Source organism: Hypanus sabinus, chromosome 10 (genome assembly GCF_030144855.1).
Source record: "Hypanus sabinus isolate sHypSab1 chromosome 10, sHypSab1.hap1, whole genome shotgun sequence".
Lineage (NCBI taxonomy): Eukaryota > Metazoa > Chordata > Chondrichthyes > Myliobatiformes > Dasyatidae > Hypanus > Hypanus sabinus.
In genome coordinates, this window is record NC_082715.1 from 35,910,068 (window position 1) to 35,937,775 (window position 27,708).

The 27,708-nt window shown below is 39.2% G+C and overlaps 1 protein-coding gene across 1 annotated transcript in view; it reads left to right on the forward strand.

Annotated features, from left to right (window-relative positions):
- The window catches only part of pinx1 (PIN2 (TERF1) interacting telomerase inhibitor 1), a 108,303-nt gene extending 86,033 nt beyond the window's left edge, over positions 1-22,270 (forward strand). The window contains exon 7 of the mRNA XM_059981659.1: positions 21,693-22,270. Coding sequence (XP_059837642.1) covers positions 21,693-22,088 — 396 coding nt within the window. The 3' untranslated portion in view covers positions 22,089-22,270. The remainder of the gene's footprint in view (positions 1-21,692) is intronic.
- Positions 22,271-27,708: the final 5,438 nt, after the last annotated feature.

Here is a 27,708-nt window from a genome sequence, read left to right on the forward strand (position 1 = left end):
TTTAATGTATGAAGTTGAATGTGTTTTAAGATTTGACAAACCCTTATACCCACTTGAAATGAATCTACTACCATTATCTGAATTATATGCTTTTCTAAATAGCTCTATCAAACATGTACTTGCCTTGGTTACATTTTTAACTGTCCTATTAACATATTGTCGCATCTGTAAATACCGATAGATGTTTTTCTAATAAGTGTTTCTCTTTAAGCATTTCAAAAGTGAACAGTGTTCTTTCTTTCATTATATTGCAAAGAACTGTTATTCCTTTAGCTGTCCAGTCCATAAATCTAGCATCCAGTTTATTCAGTGTAAAATCCGAGTCATATGCACACCATTTAAGAATTGCAATATCTCCCTCTAGTTTATATTCTTTTATAATAGTTTTTCATATTTTAAGAGTCCATTTTACCCATGGGTTATCAATAGTATTTATGTACCTTTGTAGGTTGTTAACAGTAATAATTGCCTGTGTGGGGAAGGGAAGTACCTGCTCCTAAATGTTTTTCCATTGAGCATCATATGATGGGTTGTACCAGCACATCACAGCTCTCAACTGTGCTGCAAAATAAGAGAAGGTAGGCCCCATTCTCTCTTCCCCCCCCCCCCTTTTCCTTGGCTAATTGTAAAGTTTTGAGATGAACTCTGGGCCTTTTACCTTGCCAAATATATCTTGATAGCATCTTGTTCCATTCATTGAATTGATTTTTGATTCATCTCTATTGGTAGGGTTTGAAAGAGATATAATAGTCTGGGCAGTATATTCATTTTAATAGATTCAATTGAACTGAAACTAAAAAAAGGAATTAGCTTCCATCTTGTTATATCTTCCTTAATTTTTTTATATATAGGCTGATAATTGCATTCTGATAATTTTGTCAAGTCTTTTGGCATAATGATGCCCAAATATTTGAAAGATTCTGTTTGTCATGCCCAGGGATATCTACTTTCAGTTTCTCTTGGTGGGCTATAGTTATATGAAAGTAATTGAGTTTTATCTATGTTGATCTTGTATCCTGATAATTGACCATATTGTTCAAAGGATTGCATCAATTTAGGTAAAGAGTATGTTGGTTGCCCTAGATAGATCAAAATGTCATCCGCGTAACAAGCCAATTTATGCTCTGTCCCTTTAATAGTAATTCCCCTTATATCTTCATTTTGTCTGATGTATTGAGCTAATGGTTCCCGACATAATGCGAAGAGTAGCGGTAACCATGCACAACCCTGTCTCATGCCCCTTTCTAGGGTAAGACTATTTGATAAATAGACAATAGACAATAGGTGCGGAAGTAGACCATTCGGCCCCTCGAATCTCGAGTCCATTGATTTTAATCCTAGCAGTAGGGTTGTCGTATAGTGCCTGTATAATTTTAATAATTGTGTCATGGAACCCAAGTCTATGTAAAACTGTGTAAAGAAAATTCAAATTAACTGAATCAAATGCCTTTACAGCGTCCATGCTTATCACTATTGCTTTGATTTTATTTTTTTCTAAATGATCCATAATGTGAAGTGTCCTTCGTATATTGTCTTGTGTTTGATGTTGTATAAAACCTGTCTTGATCTTTATGTATCAAGTATGGGTAGAAACTCTTCTAAGAGTTTGGCCATGATGGAGGTAAATAATCTATAATCTACATTAAGAACGGATATTGGTCTAAATGACCCACTTTCCGTTTTATCCTTGCCTTCTTTCGGTATAGCTGAAATTATCGTTTCCTTCCAGCTGGGTGGCACTTGTGCCTTTTTTAGAGCCCAGTTCAGAGTAGGGAGTAAGTCAGGAATTAACTCATTTTTAAACTCTTTGTACCATTCTGCTGTCTACCCATCTGATCCTGGTGACTTGCTTAATTTAAGCCTACTAATTGCAGCTTTTAGTTCAACTTCAACTTCAGTTATGTCAGCAGTTCTATTTTGTTCTTCGCTTAAAGTGGGTAACTAGAGAATTCAGGAAGGTGTCAATTTGGATTATGCTTCCCCCTGAACTTTGGAATATAGAGTTTTGTAAAGCACCTCAAAAGCTTCTTGAATTTCACTTTTTTTTTATCATTTTTGTTCTTAGATTCCTAATTCTATGAATTGTATTTTCTGCTATCCTTTTTTTTCTAGTTTCCATGCCAGTATTTTCATAGACTTAGATCCACTTTCATAATATCTCTGTTTCAGAAACATTAAATTTTTCCTGATTTCTTGCATAGTTAAACTATTAATTTTATTCCTAGTTTTTAAAATTCCCTCTAATGTAACCTGTGCCAAATTAAATTTGTCGGTTTTTTTCTAGTTCCTTCAGCCTATTTTGTAATTCCTCTAATGTTTTATTCCTTATTTTTTTCTTATATGAAGATATCACTATAATTTTCCCTCTTAAAATAGCCTTCAGAGTATTGCATAGAATGGGAGGTGAAACCTCTCCATTATCACTGAATTCTAGGTAAAGAAATTTATTTTTTAATTTGTTCCTTAAAGTAAGGATCATTGAGTAGACTTGAATTTAGTTTCCAAATAGTATTCTTCAGTTGTAGGTCAAAATCAACAGATAAATATATTGGTGCATGGTCACTTATATTTATTGTCCCAATTCCACAGGTGTTTATTTTGTCTTTGTCTTTTCCAAATATTATGAGATAGTCTATTCTTGTATATACAGAATGGGGGGCAGAATAATGAATGTAATCTCTTCTGTTGGGGAAAAGGTTCCTCCATATATCAATTAGACCAACATCCTCAAAAAGTGTATTAACTTTCTTATGTAAGGATTTTGTTTCATAGGTTTTTCTATTGAAAGAGTCTAACTTTGGTTGTAATTGTAAATTTAATTTTCTCCCACATATCAGGAGACCTTCTGTTTCTGTTACCATAATATTAGTAATTTTCTGAAAGAAACCAATATCACTTCCTGGGGGTGTGTATATATTCAATAGAGTAACTGAATTTCCATCTCTAATCCCCCTTACCAGAATATATCTGCCCTCCTTATCTCCCATTTCAAATACTTTTCAAAATTTAGCTTGTTTGAGATAAGAATAGCAACTCCTCTCCGATGTCCTGATTTATATGAGGAGAAAAACAAATTAGTGAAGCCCATTCTCTTTAGTTTTCCATGCTCATTATCACTTAAGTGAGTTTCCTGTAAATATACTACATGGGCTTGTTCTTTTTTCATTTTGGATAGAATTCTACTACATTTGATTGGATTTAACAGCCCATTGACATTAAAAGAAATGAATTTTACTTTGTCCTTAGCCATATGTATTTATCTGTCAGTATATCATTGAAATTAGTAGAATAAAGCTTAATCAATCTACTCCCTGAACAATTAAGAACCAAGAAACGCGAATAATAATAATTTTTTAAAAAGGCAACGAAGGTGTGAATTCAAGGCTGAGATCTCTGGTAGATGACTCTAGGTTGAGCTAGAAGAAATGACTAGCTGTGGGGGATAGACCCTCCTACCTGTGAGTTGAGGGCCCCCATTGCAGTACCTATGCATTGCAGTTAACAATTCTATGTCCATTACACAGAAAAGATTTCCCTGTGTATTCCTCCTATATATATATTCTCATTTAGGTGGGGAAAAAGGAGTGAATGAATGAATAAAAAAATAATTGAGTAATATAAAATCCACATTATAATAAGTATTTCTTGAGATAGGTATATCACCGTCTATTTTTGCTTGCATTTAGCTTCTCAACACTTTTAAAGTTACCCAAACCTTATGGCTGTTCTGGAGGGGTTGAGGGCTGTCTTCGGAAAACCCAGTCTCTTCCTGATATATTTCTCTCGCACTATTTCCCAAGCAGAGCAGGATAACTGCTCAGCCAGGCTTTCCCTTGATCACGCTGATGGGCAACCCTCTGGCCTTCATGTCTGTTGTCGCCTCTTCCACTGTCTGATACAGTTACCTCCCGTCTTTATAAAACACCCGCAGTTTAGCAGGGTACGGAGTTTGGAATCTAATCTTTCCTTGCTTTAATATTCACTTTACTTCAGAGTATTCTTTATGCCTCTGCAGGACCATCGGGTGGTAATCTTGATCGAAACTTATTAATTTCCCATCCAAAAACACCCTCTTCTTACCCCAGACCCTTTGTAGAATCTGTCTTGGTATTGTATCGAAGGAATCTAATTACTATTGAGCATTACTTATCTTCTCTGTTTCCGGTAGGCCGCGGAGCGAGCGTACGATGCACCCTCTCAGTCTTAAGTTCCAGCGCGTCCTGCAGCAATTTTCATACAAACTCCGTCGTAGACAAACCCTCCACTCCTTCAGGAACATTGTATATCCTGATATTTTTCCATCGTGATCTTCCCTCCAGGTCAATCAGTTTACTTTCTTGTTGATTTGATAATTTTATCTTCTTACTTAGTATCTGTTCCACATTTCATACGCGATCTTCCACCTTCTCAATTTGTGTCTCTTCCACCACTATTTTTTGACCGACATTGGCAAGCTCTTACAATAATTAGAGCACTAGAAAATTCAGCTGCAGTTTTATATCTTTTTGGAACTCCTGTATCTCTTCCAGAATTTTGATCAAATTTGCCGCTTCGCCTGAACGAGGCCCATCGTTGGCCTCGCTACCATGCGTTCAGGTAGGAGAGCCGTTCACTGCACCCCTTTCGTCCACAGGCTCCACAGTGATGCCTTCTTTTTCCCCGTTCTTGCTCCCCTTATCAATTCAGATATTTTCAAAAGATCTTATATTTGATGGATTAATGGGGCAAAATATGTTTTTACAGAGGAGCTATTGACTTAAGCTGCCATTCTGGGTGGTGACATCACCGGAACCCTCACCGTATGCCGCCTTAACCACAAAGTCAACCTGCGCAGCTGCTTTGAGCATCCTATGGACTCGGACCCCAAGATCCCTCTGATCCTCCACACTGCCAAGTGTCTTACCATTAATACTATATTCTGCCATCATATTTGACCTACCAAAATGAACTACTTCACACTTATCTAGGTTGAACTCCATCTGCCACTTCTCAGCACAGTTTTGCATCTTATCAATGTCTCGTTGTAACCTCTGACAGCCCTCCACACTATCCACAACACCTCCAACCTTTGAGTTATCAGCAAACTTACTAACCCATCCATCCACTTCCTTACCTAGGTCATTTATAAAAATCATGAAGGGTAAGGGACCTCGCCCTGAGGCACACCACTGGTCACTGACCTCCATGCAGAATATGACCCTTTTACAACCACTCTTTGCCTTCTGTGGGCAAGCCAGTTCTGGATCCACAAAGCAATGTCCCCTTGGATTCCATGCCTCCTTACTTTCTCATTAAGCCTTGCATGGGCTACCTTATCAAATGCCTCGCTGAAATCCATATACACTACATCTACTGCTATACCTTTAACAATGTGTTTAGTCACATCCTCAAAAAATTCAATCAGGCTTGTAAGGCACAACCTGCCCTTGACAAAGCCATGCTGACTACTCCTAATCATGTTATACCTCTCTAAATGTTCATAAATCCTGCCCCTCAGGATCTTCTCCATCAACTTACCAACCATTGAAGTAAGACTCGTCTATAATTTCCTGGGCTGTCTCTACTCCCTTTCTTGAATAATGGAACAACATCCGCAACCCTCCAGTCCTCCAGAACTTCTGCCCTCCCCACTGATGATTCAAAGATCATTGTCAGAGGCTCAGCAATCTCCTCCCTCACCTCCCACAGTGTCCTGGGGTACATCTTATCCGGTCCTGGCAAATTAGCCAACTTGATGCTTTTCAAAAGCTCCAGCACATCCTCTTCCTTAATATCTACATGCTGAAGCTTTACAGTCCACTGCAAGTCATCACTACAATCACTAAGATCCTTTTCCATAGTGAGTATTGAATTAAAGTATTCATTAAGTACCTCTGCTATTTCCTCTGGTTCCATGCACACTTTCCCACTGTCACATTTGATATGTCCTATTCTTTGAAGTCTTATCCTCTTGTTCTTCATATACTTGTCGAATGCCTTGGGGTTTTCCTTAATCCTGCTGGCAAAGGCCTTCTCTTGGCCCCTTCTGGCTCTCCTAATTTCTTTATTAAGCTCCTTCCTGTTAGCCTTATAATCTTCTAAATCTCTAACATTACCTAGATCTCTGAACCTTTTGTAAGGTTTTCCTTTCTTCTTGACCAGATTTGTTACAGTCTTTGTACATCATGGTTCCTGTACCTTACCATAACTTCCCTATCTCATTGGAATATACCTATGCAGAACTCCACACAAATATCCCCTGAACATTTGCCACATTTCCTGCTGATAGCCTCATAATTCCCGTTACTCCAATTAAACGCTTCTCTAACTTGTCTGTTCCTATCTCTCTCCAATGCTATTGTAAAGGAGATAGAATTATGATCAGTATTTCTAAAATGCTCTCCCACTGAGAGATCTGACACCTGACCAGGTTCATTTCCCAATACCAGATCAAGTACAGCCTCTCCTCTTGTAGGCTTATCTACATATTGTGTCAAGAAACCTTCCTGAACACACCTAAAAAATCTCCACCCCATCTAAACCCATTGCTCTAGGGTGATGCCAATCGATATTTGGGAAATTAAAATCTCCCATCACGACAACTATGTAATTATTACACCTTTCCAGGTTCTGTTTCCCTGTCTGCTCCTCGATTTCCCTGTTACTATTGGGCGGCCTATAAAAAACACTCAGTAAAGTTATTGACCCCTTCCTGTTCCTAACCTCTACTCACAGAGATTCCATAGACAATCCCTCCATGACATCCACCTTTTCTGCAGCGTGACACTATCTCTGATCAATTATGCCACACCCCCACCTGTTTTGCCTCCCTCCCTGTCTTTTCTGAAACATGTAAAACCTGGCACTTGAAGTAACCATTCTTGTCCCTGAGCTATCCAAGTCTCTGTAACAGCCACCACATCATATCTTCCAGTATTGATCCACGCTCTTAAGCTCATCCGCTTTGTTCCCAATACGCGTCCGTCTGCGCACGTTCTTTCTTTATCACCTGCCTATCCTCCCTCACACACACTGTCTCTTCAGGTCAGTTCCCATCCCCCAACAATTCTAGTTTAAACTCTTCCCAATAGCCTTGGCATACCTCCCTGCCAGTATATTGGTCCCCCTGGGATTCAAGTGCAACCGATTCTTTTTGTACATGTCACACCTGCACCAAAAAGAGTCCCAATCATCCAGAAATCTGAATCCCTGCCCCCTGCTCCAATCCCTCAGCCACATATTTATCTTCCGCCTCATTCTACTCCTATACTCACTATCACGTGGCACAGGCAGTAATTCAGAGATTACTACCTTGGCAGTCCTGCATCCTAACTCCCTGTAGTCTTTTTTCAGGACCTCTTCCCTTTTCATGTCATTGTTACCAATATGTAACACTAGCTGTTCTCCCTCCCTTTGCAGGATATCTTTGATGCAATCTGAAACATCCCAGACCCTGGCACCTGGGAGGCAAACTACCATCCGAGATTCTTTCCTGCGTCCACAGAGTTGCCTGCCTGTCCCCCTAACTATAGAGTCCCCTAACATTGCTCCCTTCCTCTTCCCTTTCCTTACCCATCTGATCCACAGGGCCAGACTCTGTGGCAGAGGCGTGGCCACTGTTGCTTCCCCAGGTAGGCTGCCCCCCCCCCCCCCACCAACAGTACTCAGTCAGGAGTACTTACTGCCAAGGCATACAGTCACAGTGGTACTCTCTAGTACCTGACTCTTCCCCTTCCCTTTCCTGACTGTGTCCCACTTATCTGTCTCCCGTGGCCCCGGTGTGACCACCTGCCTATAACTCCTTTCTATCACTTCCTCACTCTCCCTGACCAGATGAAGGTCATCGAGCTGCATCTCCAGTTGTCTAACTCGGTCCCTTAGGAGCTGCAGCTTGACACACCGGCTGCAGATATGGCCATCCAGGAGGCTGAGAGACTCCAGGACCTCCCGCTTCTGACACTGAGCACAGAAAACTGACCTCACACACATGGCTTCCTTTCTGCAATTAACAAGGTTAAACCTACCTCGCCTCGTCTTGTTACCGCCAAAGCCCTATCACTTTGCTGTCTCTCACTCCGCTGCCCACTGGATATGGTGGTCTCTTTTTAAACCTTTCACACTCTACTGGCTGACATCACGAGCCTGCACAGTCTTGCCTCTCTTTTACCCAGAGTAGTAAAACTGCCTTCGCTCCTGAAATACTTATCCGTTTACTCACAGCCTTCTTGCTCCAAATGAAAAACTGTTGAAGATTCCTTGCTTTTTTAAACCTTTCCCACTCTACTGGTTGACGTCATATGCCTGCACAGTCTTGCCTCTCTTTTACCTGGAGCAGTAAAACTGCCTTCCCTCTGGAAATCCTTAGCTGTTCACTCACAGCCTTCTTGCTCCGAATCCAGTGTGCAAACAAGTGCACCGGCTGATCTGCGCAGGATCTAAAGGGATGCCAATCAGACCAGATGCTTTCTGCCGATTTACTCTCTTTGCAATGGTAATTGTGGGTTCAGGTGCTTTGAAGCTGTCAGGATATTCCAATTCACTTCAATTCAAAACATGCATAGAATATATTAAAGCTCATCGGGAAGGGGTTTGCTGTTGTTGGTGACGCTGCCTAACTTTGTTTTGAGCCTGTTATGATGTATAAGCCCTGCCACCACTGATGGCTGGTCTTGTACTCTATTTTAGACTGGTATTGCTTCTTGATTTCTTATAAAGGTCACAGTCATCAGTTTTGACTGCTGCAGTCCTAGACTTTAATAGGGAGTGCATCTCCTGGTTCATACATGGTCTCCACTTTGGGAACCTCTGACGGCCCTCCACACTATCCACAACACCTCCAACCTTTGTGTCATCAGCAGATTTACTAACACATCCCTCCACTTGCTCATCAGGTCATTCATAAAAATCATGAAGAGTAGGGATCTGAGAACAGATCCCTGAGGACTCCACTGGTCACCGACCTCCATGCAGAATTTGACTTGTCTACAATCACTCTTTGCCTTCTGTGGGCAAGCCAATTCACACTTTATCTTTATGACACGGCAGTGATGTTCAATTGTATTTGTTTTTGTTTTTTAAAAAAGTTGTTTCAGGATTTGAGGCCAGATAGTTTTATTCTATGGAAGACAATGGTGACTGCGGGTTTAAGTGCTTTGGAGGCTGTCAGGGTGGGTGGTGACATTCTATTTGTTTTGTTCAAAACACATATAGAAAGCTTAATCTTATCAGGCAGGGTTGCATTATTGTTAGTGATGCTACCCTATATCGTGTTGAAGTGCGTATAGCATTTAAGCCCTGTCACAACTAGCTGCTGGTCTGGCATTTGTTTTTGACTGATATTGTCTCTTGGTATTCCCAATAGCTTTACGGAGGTTTCAATTTCTTGTATAAGCCAGGGGCTTCTGATTTGAATGCCACAATCTCCCACTTCTTGAAGGGTGTCATTCTGGCTGCTGTTGTTATCTTTTCTTTTACCACTGATTGTTTCAGAAGCTGTATTATTTTCATCTCTTCAGTTATGGATTGTACCATTCTGAAGTTTGTCAGCAAGTCTGATCGGAAGTCTGACTTAATCTGGTTAGTTGAAATCATGGTGAAAGGCCTTTTCTTGACTTGCCAGCAAATCATGTCTTGGATCCAAAAAGATTTTAAGGAAGGCAGGTTTTAAATATTGAAATCTGGAACTTGTCTGCATCTTAATCTTCTGTAATTGCTAGAAATATCCTAATGTCACAGTTGCATAAATGTTCCATTTGCACATTTACAATGAGGTTCATGGTAATTATATCTTTTGAATTGCCTACTTAGGTTTCCCAACTGTTCAATGATACTTTAAATACCCCGCATTCATCAGTCAGGAATTTGTTTAACAAGGGGGAGGCATTCAGCTACCAGTCTCCATGCCCTGGTAGCTCTGTGTTCAGTGGACCGCGAGTCCCAGCATTCCCATAAATTCAGGTATATGCTACCGGAGTTACTATATCAGAGATCAAAACAACTACTGTTGTGTAACTAATGCCAAAGAGCTTTTTTGGCTTGCGTTCCACTAACATTTTGGCCTGTTGTATACGTCTCACTGGTAATGGAGTTTTAAAAACTTCTTCCTGTTTTTTTATCCCTGAATGTAACTTCTTAAAGTGCATTTTATCTAGTAAAGTCTTCTTAATTTAATATTGTAAAAGCTATTCAAGTTTGTAGTATTTCTATACCAGTGGTGTGTTTTTGTGTTATGTAGATAATCATTAAAAAGCACAAGTCCCTAACTTAATAATCATATGATAGAGCTCTGCTGTACAATCTTAGAACAAAGAGGCAATGTACAAAAAAATCACAATTGAAGTGGAACAGTCATGATGAAGCTCTCATATTTAGTTGCAAAATTGTTGAATTCTGTATTCGGCACAAGTGCTCCAAGTGGTTTGATTTTAAAGAGATGCATTTGTTATTTCTGAAACCAGCCTTGTTGGAAAAATAATTGTATGTGTGATACTTGCTTATAGATTAGATTTATGGAATTTGAGCAGTTTGCATAGGCAAGGCGTGGTGATGGGTGTGCTTTTACAGGTGGAACTCCAGAATATGCACAGTGATCTATGGATTCTGGAGCTAGATGGCCATGAAGAAAAGCATAGAGGCAGATGTTTAAATATTTTACAGTAATACAAATTACATTTAATCCTTTGGAAAATTATGAAAATGAACAATCACATGGTGATATACTGTAGTTGAGCATATTCGATTTGTTTCCAACAACTCCAGGAACTGTCCATGCTAAGACTCTGAGTTTGCTCCTGTTATAGACTGATTTTGGTTTTACCAGGGCCTTTTGTGTTAGGAGGTTGATATTATAACTTTGGACTGAACTAGCTCAGCAAAAGAATGGTATCGCTAGAACTTTTGAATAAAAGGATGAGTGACAAGTAGGGATGAACAAATCCCAGGTCACTGTCTTGGAAAATACTCCTGTTGTAGAAAATATGAGAGAGAGAGCTATGCCTGGAAATTTTTATATCTTTCTAACATTGAAAGTAATGGATCAAATTTTTGCTGAGGTATTTCTCCAACATTCTGTTTTGTCTCTGAACTAACAGTTGAAAACAGTATAAATTTCAGAGCATTGTCACTAGATTTAATTTTTTAAGTTGATTAATATTTCCAATATAGACCATAAGACATAGGAGCTGAATTGGGCCTTTGGCCCATCGAGACTGTTTTGCCATTCAATCATGGGGCTGATCCTTTTTTTTAATCTTCCGCTTCCTGAACCCCACTCTCTGGCCTTCTCCCCCATAATCTTTGATGCCACGTCCAATAAGAATATAGATGAGAAAATGGAAATATTCACAATATGTTGTAATTCTGGATGATAAAAAAAATGGTAGTTTTGTGAAGTGTCATTTAATCACACTAATGGGAGAATGTGTTAAATACAACATCCCTGGGTCAAATGTGCCCAGACACTGAGTAGGAGTGAAGACAGAACCAACCTGACCGTCTGATACTTTGCTCACCAGGTAACAGGCCTCAGCTCTACTCTTGTTGTGCAGGGGAAAGAGAGATGGGCAGATGGGCTAGGAGCAAGTGCTTTGAGCCATAGAGAGCTCCTTTGCTTAAATGTTTGGTGTGAATTGCTTCATGTTCAACTATAGACTTTACACCAGAAAGATCCCTCCTTCCTCTGTTGTTTTGTGTTCTCTAACCATGCTTATACATTATTCACGCCCACAAGCTTAATTTTTTCATGTAACATCTTATGAAATGCATTAAGAAAATCCAATTACACTACATCTTTGTTCCCCTTATCTACAGTGCTTACATGACCTCAAAAATCGTAAGTATCTAGAGTATGTTGATTCTGCCTAATCATGCTCTTTTGTAAGTTAGAATTTGAATAGTTATGGATGCCAGAACTTTTCTGACAACAGACATAAGGGAAGTTGGTCTACAGTTCTTCTGTGTCTTTTCACTTCCTTTAATAGTGATTTTGCATTTGTAAGTTTAGCAGGATTTAGGGATCTGGAATTCATTCACTGAAGCTTGCAGTATTCTTATTAATTCACTGTACCTGACAAATTACATTCTGAGGTCCTGTCATGTTTAATCCTATTTAATTTTCAAAATCAAAAATCAAATCATTTAATTATCACTCCAATCCATACATACAATTGCAAGAAAATATTGTGACATCTTTGCAATTACCTGGTTTTCTGCATTAATTACTCATAAAATGTGGTCTCATCTTCATCCAAGTCACAATAATAGACAGACATAATCTACCTAAACAAACAACACAACCAATTGTACCTCTTTTCGTCAATACTGAGTACCCCATTTAAACAATCAGTCTAGTTTCAAAAAAGTATGGAACCTTTGGAGTGATGCCTTCTGCAAAAGCTACTTGGAGTCTGGTGTTCCAATGAAATGAGATCAGAGGTGTGAGTTGTAGAGGCGCCCTGCCCTATATAATAAAAAAATGACAAAGTCTGGTTACTGACACAGCCTGCTCTACTCAAGAAAGATCTGTTTATGTGCACCATGCTTTGATCAGAACAACTTTCAAAGGACCTTAGAAGAATTGTAGAGATGCATAAAGCTGAAAAAGTCTGCAAAAACATTCCTAAAGACTTGAGTGTTCAGCAGTCCACAGTAAGAGAAATTGTCTACGAAGAGGAAATTCAGTACCTTTGGTACTACCCCTAGGAGTGGGTGTCCTGTAAAGATCACTCCAAGAGCACAATGTGCAATTATTGAAGGAGGTGAAAAAGAACCCAAGGGTAACAGCATAATACCTGCAGAAATCTCTCAAACTTGCTGAAGTCTCTGTTCATTTTGTCCACGATAAGAAAAACACTGAACAAGAATGGTATTCATGGAAGAACACCATGGAGGAAATCACTGTCTCCAAAAATAGTATGCTGTATGTCTCAAGTTTGCAAAAGACCACCTGAATATTCCACAACACTTATGTGACAATGTACTGCAAACAGATGAGAAAAAAGTTAAACTTTTTGGCAGAAATGCATACCGCTATGCACGCCAACATCAATACCTCAACCCAAATGTGAAGCATGGTGAAGGAGGATCATGATTTGGGTCTGCTTTGTGTTTTGGAATGGCCCAGTAAGAGTCCAGACCTTAACATAACATAACTGGGATGCTGTGGCATGACTTGAAGAGGACTGTTCATGCAAAGTATCACAGAAATATTGATAAAATGAAAGAGTTTTGTGTGGAGAAATGGTGTAAAATTCCTCCTTGCAGTTGTGCAAGTCTGATCAGCAGCTACAGAAAACATTTGGTGGAGGTTATTGCGGCTAAAGGTTCTACTATTTATTAAATACAAGGGTTAACATACATTTTCCAGCCTGGGCTGTGAATGATTAAACAATGTGTTCAATAAAGACATGAAAAGTATAATTGTTTGTGTGTATTAATTTAGGCAGATTGTGTGTCACTTAGATGAAGACCAGACCACATTTTATGAGTAATTAATGCAGAAAACCAGGTAATTGCAAAGGGTTCACAGAGTTTTCCTTGCAACTGTGGGTACAATTGGATGAGACAGTGTTCCTATGGGGCCAAGGTGCAAAACATTCAAAATAGCAAGCAAAGAAGCATATTCACTCAAAAATAAATATACAGTCCAAGACCCTGAGCAACAGTGTCTAGTAATTGATGGTATCGTCTCCCAGCAGTGTACAGAAGCATGCAATCCAGCCTGTCATTCTACCACTCAAACATGGGAGGGCAGCACCAGTGGGTGAGGCCATGCTGTAGCAGTTCCATGTCTTTTTTTAAAGTTTTATTATTTATTCCTCATTATTACTATGTTTGAAATTATATTTTGCCTTCCGCTTTGAAAATGAACCCAAAGTGTTTGTTTAATGCCTTGGCCATTTTCTTATTTCCTGTTACAGCCATTCCTGCTAAGACCATAAGATATTGGAGCAGAATTAAGCCATTTGGCCCATCGAGCCGACTCTGTGCCATTCCATCATGGTTGATTTATTATCCCCATCAATCTCATTTTCTTGCCTTCTCACTGTAACCTTTTATGCCCTTACTAATCAAGAACCTATCAACCTCTGCTTTATTTGACTGAGAAAACCCGTCATTTTAAAATATTTAATGTTTGTCTATTTTAACTGATTATATTTGTAGATTTCCTGATTTTATATATACACCATACACTTTGTGAACTAATTATACTTTAGTTCCCCTTGGTTTGCTACACTTCTTTATATTCCTTTGTTATACTGATTTTGGATGAGTTTTAGTGGATGAATGTAAAAAATGAATGAATGAAAAGTATAGGTTAGGCCAGGGGTGGGCAAACTTTCTGACTTGTGGGCCACAAAGGGTTCTAAAATTTGACAGGCGGGCTGGACCAGGAGCAGATGGACGGAGTGTTTTGGTAATACACCTCATAAGAGAAAATAAAATATCATGGGATATGTAGAAAACATGTGCTTTAATTTCAATTGAAAATGAACAAATGCATTACAACAAAATATCTTTCTTTGAAGTCCCATGGTATTTAGCTATTTATTGAAATGACTTTTAAAACACTGAAAATTAAATGAATAAAATACAGCTTTTTTTTAATAGTAACAGTTATTATTTTAAAGCACTGAAAATTCTGTTATCCTTCAAGATATTATCATCATCACTCTCCTCCTGACTGTCTTTATTTCAAAAACGGTAGGAGATACAGGTCTACTTGTCCTGCTCCTTCTTATTCAATTGTCCCCTGTGCCAAAACTCAACAACAACCAGCACAAGGACAGAACAGTGACAGCGCGCCAGTATGCGGAGCGCGTTATTTGATCTGGAGCGCATTTTTTATTTTGAGAACGTACGTGCACCTGCGCACTACTCATGTCCATCACTTAACAGAAATGACATGTAACATGTAAGGCTTATTGAAAAAAATATTTTCAAATGCATTTTTTACATAACACAACGAAGAAACTTATTTTTAATTTCAGTGGGAACAGTGTTGTTGGTCTCCCTTTTTAGCCAGCGCATCAAAGTCTGGATTTAGTTTTGTTGTGGCGATTCTCAGGATGGATCTGAGGTGTTGGTCAGTTAACTTGGATCTGTGGCTGGCTTTGTTGATGTTCATGACGCTGAACGCCTGTTCACACAAATAGGTCGACCCGAACAAAGAGTAAAGTGCAAATGTGGAGTAATACGCTGCACCTCAACAAAGGTCAATGTATACAGAGTGCGTCATCTATTGGGAAAACGCCAGAATTGCGGGGAAAGAACGTTAACAAGGTTTATTAATATAATTTCATCAAGTTCTGCGGGCAGGATTGAAAAGCTTAACGGGCTGCATATGGCCCCCGGGCCGTAGTTTGCCCATGCCTGGGTTAGGCCATAATCTTTTTACCAACCCCATTCAAAACGTTTATTCAGGATACCTCTGTCTTGTTAAGATAGACTGGAGCCAATGAAGTCTACTCTTTTGAGAGTAGTCATGTATTAGCCTGTGATTAAATTGTTGCATTTATCTATGCATTCACTCATTCAACCTGATGTGGGCAATCAGCATTTTTAGTGCATCATGCAGTGCACTATGTCCTAAAATGTTTACCTTTGGGATCATAGCTGATTAACAATGTGTGTTGGTAAAACTAAAGAAAAAAGTTAAACGTAAATTGTTTGCCAAATGTATCATACTTTCCCACTACCTTAATTTGTTTAAGTTCAGGTTTAATTGTAATTCAGCCATGCACATGAATACAGCCAAACGCAACAGTGTTCCTCTGGTGCTAACGGTCATAGTGCAAGGCACATATTGCACAGTGTATGATTATTATGATAGCAGAAAAACAAAGTCAAAAATATAGCTCAGGTCCCTGTAAGTCATGGCCTGTAGATTCTGATGGTACATGGGATGTTGTTTCTGCAAGAAAAAGCACACAGCTGTCCTCATTATGCGCTCGTGCAGCTGCAGGTGAATGCAATCCAGTTCATCTTACACCAAGCAAACACTGGAGTGCAGCATCGATGGCAGGGGCCAGCCTGCAACAAAGTACAGACTTCAAACCTGCCCACCACATCACTTCTAGCACTAGCCCCGCCCTGGGTGACTACAATAGGTGACACTATGGATCAGACCCTCAGCTGCTATACATCAACACTGTGTTTTAACATAAATCTATGTTTATGCCTGAAATATGGCTTTGCTTTCATGCTTGATTAGAAGTGCATATAAGACCATAAGATATAGAAGCAGAATTTAGGCCATTTGGCTGTTGAAACTGCTCTGCATTTCATCATGGCTGATCCATTTTTTCTCTTAGCTCCAATCTCCTGCCTTCTCTCCATATCTTTTCATGCCCTGATCAATCAAGAATCTATAAACCTCTGCCTTAAATATACATAAAGACTTGGCTTCCACAGCTGCCTGTGGCAAAGAATTCCACAGGTTCACCACTCTCTGGCTAAAGAAGTTTGTACATTCTAAAAGGATGCTCCTCTAATCTGTGGCTTGTCCTCTGGTCTTAGACTCTCCCACCACAGAAAACATCCTCTCCACATTCACTCTGTCAAGGTCTTTCACCATTTGATAGGTTTCAATGAGGTCACCTCTCATTGTTCTGAGTTCCAGTGAGTCGAGGGGATTTTAACATGAAAGTGGATTGGGAAAGCCAGGTCAGTACTAGACCTGAAGAGAGAAAATTTGTAGAATGTTTAAAGGCTGTTTAGAACAGATTGTTATTGAGCCCACTAGGGGATCTGCTGTGCTGGATTGGATGTTGTGCAATGCAGAGATGCAAAGGGACTTGGGAGTCCTTGTGCAGGATACCCTAAAGGCTAACCTCCAGGTTGAGTCGGTTGTGCAAAATGCAAATGCAATGTTGGCATTCATTTCTAGGGGTATAGAATATAAGAGCAGGGATGTGATATAAGGTACTTGTGAGTCCACACTTGGAGTATTGTGTGCAGTTTTGGGCTCCTTATTTTAGAAAGGATATATTGACATTCACCAACTGGTGACGTAGTGGCATCAGTGCTGGAAGCTCCTGAGTTCGAATCCAGCCAGCTCCCGTGCACGCTTTCCACCTGTGCTGGGTTAAGCATCGAGCTAGCAACTCGCTCTCGTAAAAAAGAAATTGCCTGCTACAGAAACATAAACAGCAAAAAAGTTGATTGCCTATGCTCTCTCATGAGTTGAAAGGCAATTTCTTCTTCTTTCTATACTGACATTGGAGAGGGTTCAGAGAAGATTCACAAGAATGATTCCAGGAATGAGCTGGTATGAGAAGCGTCTGGCAGCTCTTGGGCTGTATTCCCTGGAGTTCAGGAGAATGAGTAGGGATCTCATAGAAACATTCCGAATGTTAAAGGGCCTGAACAGATTAGATATGGCAAAGTTATTTCCCATGGTAGGGGAGTCTAGGACAAGAGGGCATGACTTCAGGTTTGAAGGTCGTTCATTTAGAACAGAGATGTGGAGAAATTACTTCAGTCAGAGCATGGTAAATCTGTGGAATTTGTTGCCACGAGCAGCTGTGGAGACCATGTCATTTGGTGCATTTGAGGCAGAGTTAGATAGGTTCTTGATTAGCCAGGGCATCAAAGAGTATGGGGAGAAGGCAGGGAAGTGAGGATGACTGGAAGAATTGGATCAGCCCATGATTGAATTGGGGAGAAGACTTGATGGGCTGAATGGCCTACTTCTATATCTTATGGTCTTACATATGCTTAAGATCACAAACTTGAATGCTTTATTGCAAAAATTTTATGTTCGACTCTTGTAGCAACATCTTGAGACTGAAAAGTAAAGATGTGCAGTGTGAAGTTGCTACAATCACCCAACTCTATAAATTCATGCAATACTCATCTAATACACAATTGTTTAGAGTTACAGACAAAATTAGGGTGTTCACTTCAGCCGAACTACCCTTGTTATATGTTGAATCTTAAGCAATTCATGGCTCTGAAGATTGTTTGGGTAATACATGCCAGTTGTTATCTCTCCTTCCTTCCTTGTATAATACCATTAACTTTTCTACCTTCCAATTCACTGGGATTATTTATGGTCATTCAGAACTTTGAAGATCAACTAATGTATCCACTGTATCAACTAATGCCTCTATTACCTTTTAAAAGTAATAAGATATAAGTTCTAGGATTTCTATTTTTTAGTGAAATTACAGGTGCAAAATATTGTGGATTCCAGTTAATTATTTAATCGGGGCAGCTGCTTATTTGGGACTCTGTGTCACTTAATTGGGACAGGAGACAGTTACCAAACAGTTTCTAACTAGCATCAGTTACATGCACTTGTGCAGCCATTAGACTCTATGTTTAGAGTGAACAGTTCTTTAAGTTGTCAGAAGTGTGTGTTTCTGTTCAAAAAGTGGTGATTTATGTTCTGTCATTCGTTCTTTGGGGCACTCCTGTTTTCATGGATGTTTGCGAAGAAGGATTTCAGATGTGTATTGTACACATTTCTCTGACATTAAATGTACCTATTGAATCTATTGATAAGCAGAAAGACAATTCAGAATTGTTTTGCTCACTCTGGTTTCAAGCATTGAGGCTCAGAGATGCCAGGAAAGGCCAGGAATGAAAATAAAATGATTTCATTACTTCAAGTTAAGAACGACAAAGAATTTGAAGGCATTGGCAACCATCTTGAATATTACAAGGAAAATTAGGATTCAGTAGTTGTCAAAAGCATTGTATAAAGGCAGTCAATTATCTGCATTAGGTGTGTGCACTGATTTTTTTCATTTTAAGTCAATCAAAAAAGCATGATTGAATTCCTTTGAAAACTATTAGGAACTAATACAGCTTTACAATACTGTGGTAGTTTTGGTAGTGTTCTAATTTGTTCTGCATTTTATTTTAAATACATAATTTGTTACTTGTTTGTCTTTTTTATACCTTTTTAACTATTTCCACGGAACTGGCTAATTGGAGAAACCACTTAATTGGGCACAGTGTACTGGTCCCAATTAACTGAAATCCTCTCTACTTGTTTACTGTCTCAAACACTTCCTCATTCCCCAGTATAGCCACTACAATCTCAGTCTGTAAGGGACCTTTGCACATACCAGTATGTTTGTAAAGTCACAAAAAGTTCAGATTAAGGTCATGATCTTTGGACAAGCCTTTGATGCAAATGTGTGATTTTACCCTTTCCCATACTTGCTCACCTAATGCAATTAGGATGTATCTAAATATCACAATATAGCAGTTTTTCTTATGTCAATTGGAACATAATCAGTGAAAAATGTTGTTCCTATAAATGTACATCAAGCAAAGTGTTTATCATGGGGCTAATAAGACATTTTGCTCATGGACAAGTGGGGGTTTGTAGTCACTGCTACCTGGTGGTCAATAAAGGCTGATTTATACTTGTGCGTCATATCGCCGTAAGTATCGCGTACCCTACGTAGGGTACGCGATACCTACAGCGATGTACCTATGCCAGGCATGGGCAAACTATGGCCCGTTAAGCTTTTTAATCCGGCCCGCAGAACTTGATGAAATTATATTAATAAACCTTGTTAACGTTTTTTCCCCGCAATTCTGGCGTTTTCCCAATAGATGACGCACTCTATATACATTGACCTTTGTTGAGGTGCAGCGTATTACTCCACATTTGCGCTTTACTCTTTGTTCGGGTCGACCTATTTGTGTGAACAGGCGTTCAGCGTCATGAACATCAACAAAGCCAGCCACAGATCCAAGTTAACTGACCAACACCTCAGATCCATCCTGAGAATCGCCACAACAAAACTAAATCCAGACTTTGATGCGCTGGCTAAAAAGGGAGACCAACAATGCTGTTCCCTCTGAAATTAAAAATAAGTTTCTTCGTTGTGTTATGTAAAAAATGCATTTGAAAATATTTTTTTCAATAAGCCTTACATGTTACATGCCATTTCTGTTAAGTGATGGACATGAGTAGTGCGCAGGTGCACGTACGTTCTCAAAATAAAAAATGCGCTCCAGATCAAATAACGCGCTCCGCATACTGGCGCGCTGTCACTGTTCTGTCCTTGTGCTGGTCGTTGTTGAGTTTTGGCACAGGGGACAATTGAATAAGAAGGAGCAAGACAAGTAGACCTGCATCTCCTACCGTTTTTGAAATAAAGACAGTCAGGAGGAGAGTGATGATGATAATATCTTGAAGGATAACAGAATTTTCAGTGCTTTAAAATAATAACTGTTACTATTTAAAAAAAAGCTGTATTCTATTCATTTAATTTTCAGCGTTTTAAAAGTCATTTCAATAAATAGCTAAATACCATGGGACTTCAAAGACAGATATTTTGTTGTAATGCATTTGTTCATTTTCAATTGAAATTAAAGCACATGTTTTCGACATATCCCATGATATTTTATTTTCTCTTATGAGGTGTATTACCAAAACACTCCATCTATCTGCTCCTGGTCCGGCCCCCCTGTCAAATTTTAGAACCCTTTGTGGCCCACAAGTCAACAAGTTTGCCCACCCCTGACCTATGCCATACCTGACACCGTAGGGTGACGTGCTCCTCTCCAGAAAAGTTTACTCACATGTTGCAGTGATGCGGACTGGAACAACTGTGATTGGTCAGCTTGGTAGCATCGCATTTCCTCCTACACATTTCCGGTTGCTTCTTCTCCACCATGTCTGTAGGCTGTGTATACACCAATGAGAAATAGATTAAACAAATTATCAAATCTACCTGCTGACATGTAAAAATGTTTGAACTGCATTTCCTTGTCCTTGTCTTTCACGAAGCAACTTAACACAGTGGCATAGAAACCCCACCACCAACTAGCGTTTTGGCGCACACCAACGCATGCTCGCTATGGTTAGAGCGATGCAGAAGTGAAAATCAGGGTTACGGCGTAGACTGTGGCATAGCCCATATTCACAAGTATAAATCAGCCTTAAGTGTGAGTTAATGGGCAGAGGAGAGCTGTTAAGTACCAATATTAAAGAGCACAAATGTGAATTGGTTTCTGTATGCTAGCCTGTATTTAGGACTGTCATTCGAGTCACATCAAAACAAGTTTCATACGTATTATGAAAGCCTACAAATTTAAGTGTCACCCATAGGACAGTATGACGTGCATGCACAAATAAAAATGATGATGCTGTGCTCATGTCTACTGTCATCTATGTAGGAGTACAGTGAAACAGAAGGACCCAGCATAGAAATTGCATAACTTGTGCAAACTCTGCAATTTAATCACATTTAACTTTTTATTGTAGTTGAATTGTTTAGTGCAGGAAGGCTTGCAACATACAATCCAGCATCTCATCATGCTTGAGCAACACAAATAGTTTGCTGAACACAACCAGCCTGTCTAATTACCTTTTTACAAGCTTTAACTTTTGCTCTTCCAACCCTACCAATACTTTTAAACACATGCAAAAGCAGAGGTTAGCACTAACTTCTTCCCATGCAGGAGGAGCTATTCTTAATTGTTAACCATTTCTTTTCCACAACATTACCTGACCTGCTGAATGTTTCCACTATTTAAAATTTATTTGGACTCCCATTATAATTAATTGTTTATGGTGAAATAACAAATGTGAGTTAATTTTTTCCTGCATGTGCCATTTATAGAGGTTCCTGTAAATGGATTGAATGTTGTGGGAATCATAATACGTCTATAGTAATTATTTATGGATCTTCTATTTAGATGAAACAAGCAGTATCTGTATTTTTTAACAATATGTGGTTGTTTTTCAGGACAATGCCAATATATCAGCCCCAAAAACTGATGATGACTCAGAGCTCAAAGTTGAAACCAATACTGTGACCAGCTCCCTTACAATGCAGGAGTATTTTGCTAGTAGGATGGCACAGCGTAAAAACTGTAAAATTGTACAAGAGATCAAACAAGCCACTGATGCCCAGGAACTTGTAGGACATGAAATTCTGTCCAATGAAGAAGTGATAATTAAATCCAAAAAGAAAAAACGGAAGAAAAGCATTGAGAAGATTTGTAACTTTGATGATCCATCCATATCCAAAAAACGAACAAGAGATGGAGACCAAGAGATAAATAATGGATTGGTAGAAGACAGTCAAGTTAAAGAAAAGCCTCGGTCCAAAAAGTCCAAAAAAAGTAAAATAAAAAAATGAAACACCCAGTCTTTTAAGCAGACGATTTGCCTGTAGAAGAAGCTGAATTGTTAGAAGTTCAGTTTGTTTAACACACAATGTGTTATAAAGCAGAATCTGCTGAAATACATTTTATAATAAAAAGCATCTAAAAATTTTGTTTTATTAATTGCAAAACAACATAATAAAATGCTGAGAGACTACTTAAGGATTTTGTAATGTTTGTGGAGTAGACATGATGGGCCAAATGGCCTAATTCTGCTCCTATATCTTAAGGTCTTAATGATTCTATGTTCTCAGTTAAATGACATTGGTAATGAAGAAATTAGTATTTTAAAAAAAATCAAAATATGGTTCTATTTATACATTTTAGAAATGCACCAAATAATATATGGTGCGGAAATTACAAGTACTAATTATTTTATATTACTTGCCTTTGACCTTCAGTCAGAGGTTCCTACTTATGGTGAAGACATTGCAGATGTTTAGATGCACCCTGCACACAATATTATCAAAAACTTCAAAAGGTGTTTAAATTTTCAATATGTATTACTGCAAGTTAAGAGCATAAATTTGGAACATATTTATTTAGTAGAAAGTAAAGTTCAAAGTAAATTATCATCATATACAACCCTGAGATTTATTTTCTTGCAGGCATTCTTAGTAAATACAAATAGAATCTGTGAAAGATTACACTTAAGATGAACATCCAATGTGGAAAAGACACCAAATTGCAAAAAAATACCCCAAAATAGTAAGTACTGTACTGTCATGGGTCTGTGGACTGAGAGTGGGAAGGGGGCAAGGAGAGGGGAATCATGATAGGGAAAAGGGGAAGGGAGAGGAGAGGGAGTGGAAAGCACCAGAGAGACATTCTGTAATGATTAATAAACCAGTTGTTTGGAATTAAATTACCTTGTCTGGTGTTTCAGGGCTGGGTGTGTCTGCATCTGTGCCACTTTTCTGTCACTTTTCCCACACCCTTTTTAAGGTGTTCTACCCTTGCCATTCCCAATATCCTTTGCTCTACCAGATTTACAAATTTGTTTTCTGCTCCACATTGACAAGTACAGTTCTGTGCAAAAGTCTTAGACACCCTAGCTGTAAATAAGCAATAAATATCAAAACATAAGATGAAGAGTTCCTGAAAGCGAGTCAATGGTTTGTGGGAACAATTCAGTGTTAGGTTGAGTCAACCACCACCCCCACTTCAAGAGCCTGATGGGTAGGGAGTAATAACTTCCTGAACCAAGTGGTATGTGCCCTGAGGCTCCTTAACCTCCTTCCTGATGGCAGCAATGAGAATACAGCATGACCTGGATGGTTGGGGTCCTGAAACAGTGCTCCACGTAGATTCACAAGAATAATTACGGGAATGAAAGGGTTAATGTATGAAGAGCATTTGATAGCTCTGGGCCTGTACTTGATGGAGTTTAGAAGAATGAAGGGGGATCTCATTGAAACCTACCAAATATTTGAAGGCCTAGATAGAGTGAATTTGGAGAGGATGTTTCCTATAGTGGAAGAGTGTAGAAGAGGGATATCTATTAAGTATTTAACCAAAGTAACTATTCATAAGACATGTGCCAGGATTATAATAGGGCATTGGTAGAGCTGCCAGAAAGCCTTAGCATAATTTCAAGGGTCATGGAGGAGTCCTGCACCAAGTTAGCATCAGACTGTATGTGTGACTTTAAATCTATCCTTTCTAGCAGAGAACCAGTTACTAAACATCATGTGGCATCTGATAACTTGACATCTCAGTTTCTACTGCAGCACAAGCAGCTCCAAAATTCTGAACAATGATGTGCAACATCAGAATCCTATCACTACAACTGATTGCCTTGCTGACTAAGAGCACCTTGTGAGTTCCTGCAGTGGTCCAGCAATGTGCTCTCCCTTAGTTCACTAGGATTACTGAAACTTTCCATTGGACAATGGCAGTAACTCTGGATCGTAAGCCTTCTACACTTAAAAAAAATAGAACATTATCCTCTCATTTCTGCTAATGCCTCTTCTATCAATGTGAATGTGGGGAATTCCTCCCCATATCAAGGTAGACTGGGCCTGCTTTTTAGGTTCACAGCTGCTCCTGAGGTTGTATACAGTCCACTACTGCATTATCGAGGCCTTTAGACAATTTGCTAACAATGTGAAAATTAACAAGGTACAGGTGTCCCCCCGCTTTACTAATCTTCGCTTTACGCCACTTCGCTTTTACAAAAGACCTGCATTAGTAACCTGCTTTTGCATTACCAAAAGGATTTTCACTTATACAAAAAATTTTTCCCATATAAATGAATGGTTCTTTGCTTTACGCCATTTCGGCTTAAGAAAGGTTTCATAGGAACACTCTACCTTTGTAAGGGGGGAGCACCTGTGCTTAGCGAAAAAAAGGTCTAATTCAATCTGAGTAGCTATGCCAATACATCAGCAAAGTAACAGTGTTAGCAACAGTGCTATGTATGAGCTCTTCTCATCAATAACTAAAGTTTTGCTAGTCAACCAGGCTCCAGACTTTCACAGTCTTGGTCCGCACAGGATGGGCCAAGAACTAAATTCTTGAGTTAAAATGATGTCATTGCCCTTCATATCAAGACAGCACCTGACTAAGTGTGGCATGTAGCAGCAGGAAATAAACTTCAGGCAGTGGTCAGTTAATCTTTTGGGTTAAGACCCTTCACCTGGACTGGGAGAGTAGAGGGGGAGATAGCCAGTATAAAGAGGGAGTTGGGATGGAGCAGGAGCTGGCAAGTGGTAGGTGGATCCTTGGCAAGGGGAAAGGTGTAAATAATGATGAAAGAAACCAAGATTTGCAGATGATGGCATCTGACAGCAAAGGAAATTGAAGCATAGGACAAGGCAGTGGGTGTACAGATAGGAACAGTGGGGATGGGGAACCCAGGGGAAGGAGTATGTGGGTAATGAGCAGATGAAGGAATAAGTAGCCATGGGTACAAAGGGAAAAGGACTAGATGGGTGCTCCCCCACAAAAAGGAGTTTGATTCCAACCTGTCCTTTAAACCTAGACCTTCCTCAGCAACATGCAGTTTTCAGAAGCTTAGTATTTTTCCTGTCCATTTTGCTTCAATGTGTTTTCCTAACTTATGGCTCAAAGGCTACAGTTCTTTCCATTAGGAAAGCAAGTTAGCATGAGGAGGCAGGAATAGAGTGTGAGTTACAATCGGACTAGCGTGATCTCACTGGATGACAGAACAGGCTTGAGTGGATGAGTGACCTATTCCTGCTCGTACATTCATAAATCAGAGTCAATGTACCATGTTTTTTTTACCCTGTACTGGCGTATTATCATAGTAATCCTGCTCATAACAAATGAAGATCAGTAGAAAAATCTGGACAACTAAACATCAGTCTGCAAAGTTTGATAATTGAGGTACTGAATATTACAATTTTCACATTTTGCTGTAGAGTTTATAGTTTAATACTCTGATAGCACAAAGGCATGATGCATGACAGATAAAATGAGGAGCGCACACTGAAGAAAAAGATTACGTATTACAGCATTTAGATCTCCTTTAGGTTCTTGCAAAGAGCACTGCAGTTAATGAAGTACCTTTAAGTGCTGTTACCATCTAATTTAGGGAATGAAACAGTAAATGCTGAATAAGATCCCAAGAACTGCAGTACAATAAACACTAAATATCTTTTCTCAATACTGTTGAGAAAGAATTTGGCTAACAGACCAATGGAAGTACAGTACTAAAGACTTCGTCTTTGAGGTAGTATTACACCAACTCAGTAGAGCAACAAGTGCAATAAAATATAAAATACCATGAATTGAATAAAATTAGGAGTAATAACACTCAAACATTGTAGTAATAAACAATTTGCTGAAGGATCGCAATGGGTCAAGCAGCATCTGTGGGAGGAAATAGCACCATTTCAGGTTACAAATGTGCATTAATGCATATGTGGGATTTCAACCTGAAATGTTAACAATTCCAACCCCCCAACACCACCACAGATGCTGCTCAGCTGATGAGTCCCTCCAGCAGATTGCATGTTGCTCCATATTCTACATCTGCAGTTGCACATCTTTTACAAGATTTTGCCTCCACTTGTTAACTTAGCATCTAATAAAATTATGAACTAAGAGCATTGCGTGGGAATGTTGCACTGATACACTGAAAAAGTAGTAGAAGTGGCAACTTGACATTTTGGGGGTTGAAAATATAAGGTGTGATGGATTGGGGGGGCTGATGCAACAGAGGAGTTGGCATTGCAATATTAATCAACTGGTTTTTACTAATTCATTAATCAATGATGTTCAAAGTTACCATGGCCTGCAAGAGAATTTTTTTAGATGATTGCCAATCTGAGCACACATCTCAAAAGAGTTCACCACTCTTGACTGGATCTTACAAACAAACAGGCGAGGGATGTACAAGAGACCTCCAGTCAACAGGAGGTAGAGAAACAGATACATAGAGGATTGCAAAATATCAGGCTGATAGTAGTTGGGAATTCACCTTCACTGACATTAGCTGGGATCACCTCAGTGTAAAAGGCAAGGAGATTAAATTTTCTACAAGTGGTGAAGAGAGGTTTTTAAGCAGGTATATCAATATTCCTATTAGAAAAGGGGCAGGATTGGATCTAATCTAACTGGGAATGCAGTGGACCAGTGGAGGCAGAGCATTTCAGAGGCAGTGACCATTACTCTTAAATTTTAGGGAGCTATGAGGTCAAGGGCTGAATTGGGGTGAAGATGATTTCAGGATGATATGCCAGGACTGGGTTAAAAGCAGAATGAGAGCAACTACTTGTAGGCAAGTCTATATGCATGCAGTGGGAATACTGTGTTTCAAAAACGTAATATTGTGAGTTAAGGGCAGCTATAGGGGTGAAATAATTTCAAGGAACCCTGGATTTAAAGAGATATTGGATAAAATAGTTGCTTATAGCTGGTATTGATTACTGAAAACAGATGTGGCCTAACAGAAGTATAGCAAACAAAGTGGGGTTATTATAGGGGCAAAGAGTCAATGCAAAGTGGCCCTGGTGACTGAGATTAAGGGAAACACAAACATTTGAAAAGTACGTTAAGGACTAGAAGGTAACTAGGTAGAAAGGAGATCCAATTAGGTATCAAAAAGGCAATCTGGAGCCAGAGGAGAAAAGTGAGATCTTGAATGAATACTTTTCTAGTGGAAGAATATGGAATGCTATGACAAGTTACTGTTTGAAAGGATGTTCAGATGTTTTCAAAGTAAGTTTATCATCAAAGTACATACATGTCACCATATATGACCTGAGATTCACTTTCTTGTGGGCATACTCAATAAATCCAATGACCATTATAGAATCAATGAATGACCGCACCAACAGGGTGGACAACCAATATGCAAAATACAAACACTGCAGATATAAAAAAGAAATTGTAATAATAATAAATAAATAAGCAATAAATATTGAGAACACGAGATTAAGAGTCCTTGATAGTGTGTCCACAGGTTGTGGGAATATTTCAGTGATTGGACACAATGAGATATATCCCAGCTGCTACGTGAGGCAAAGGAGTAGATTACTGTGGCTCAAAAATAAATTTTCTGAACTTCTCTAGCCACAGAATAGATATCACAAGACTGCAGGGCCACATAAGTACGGTAACTTTACATAA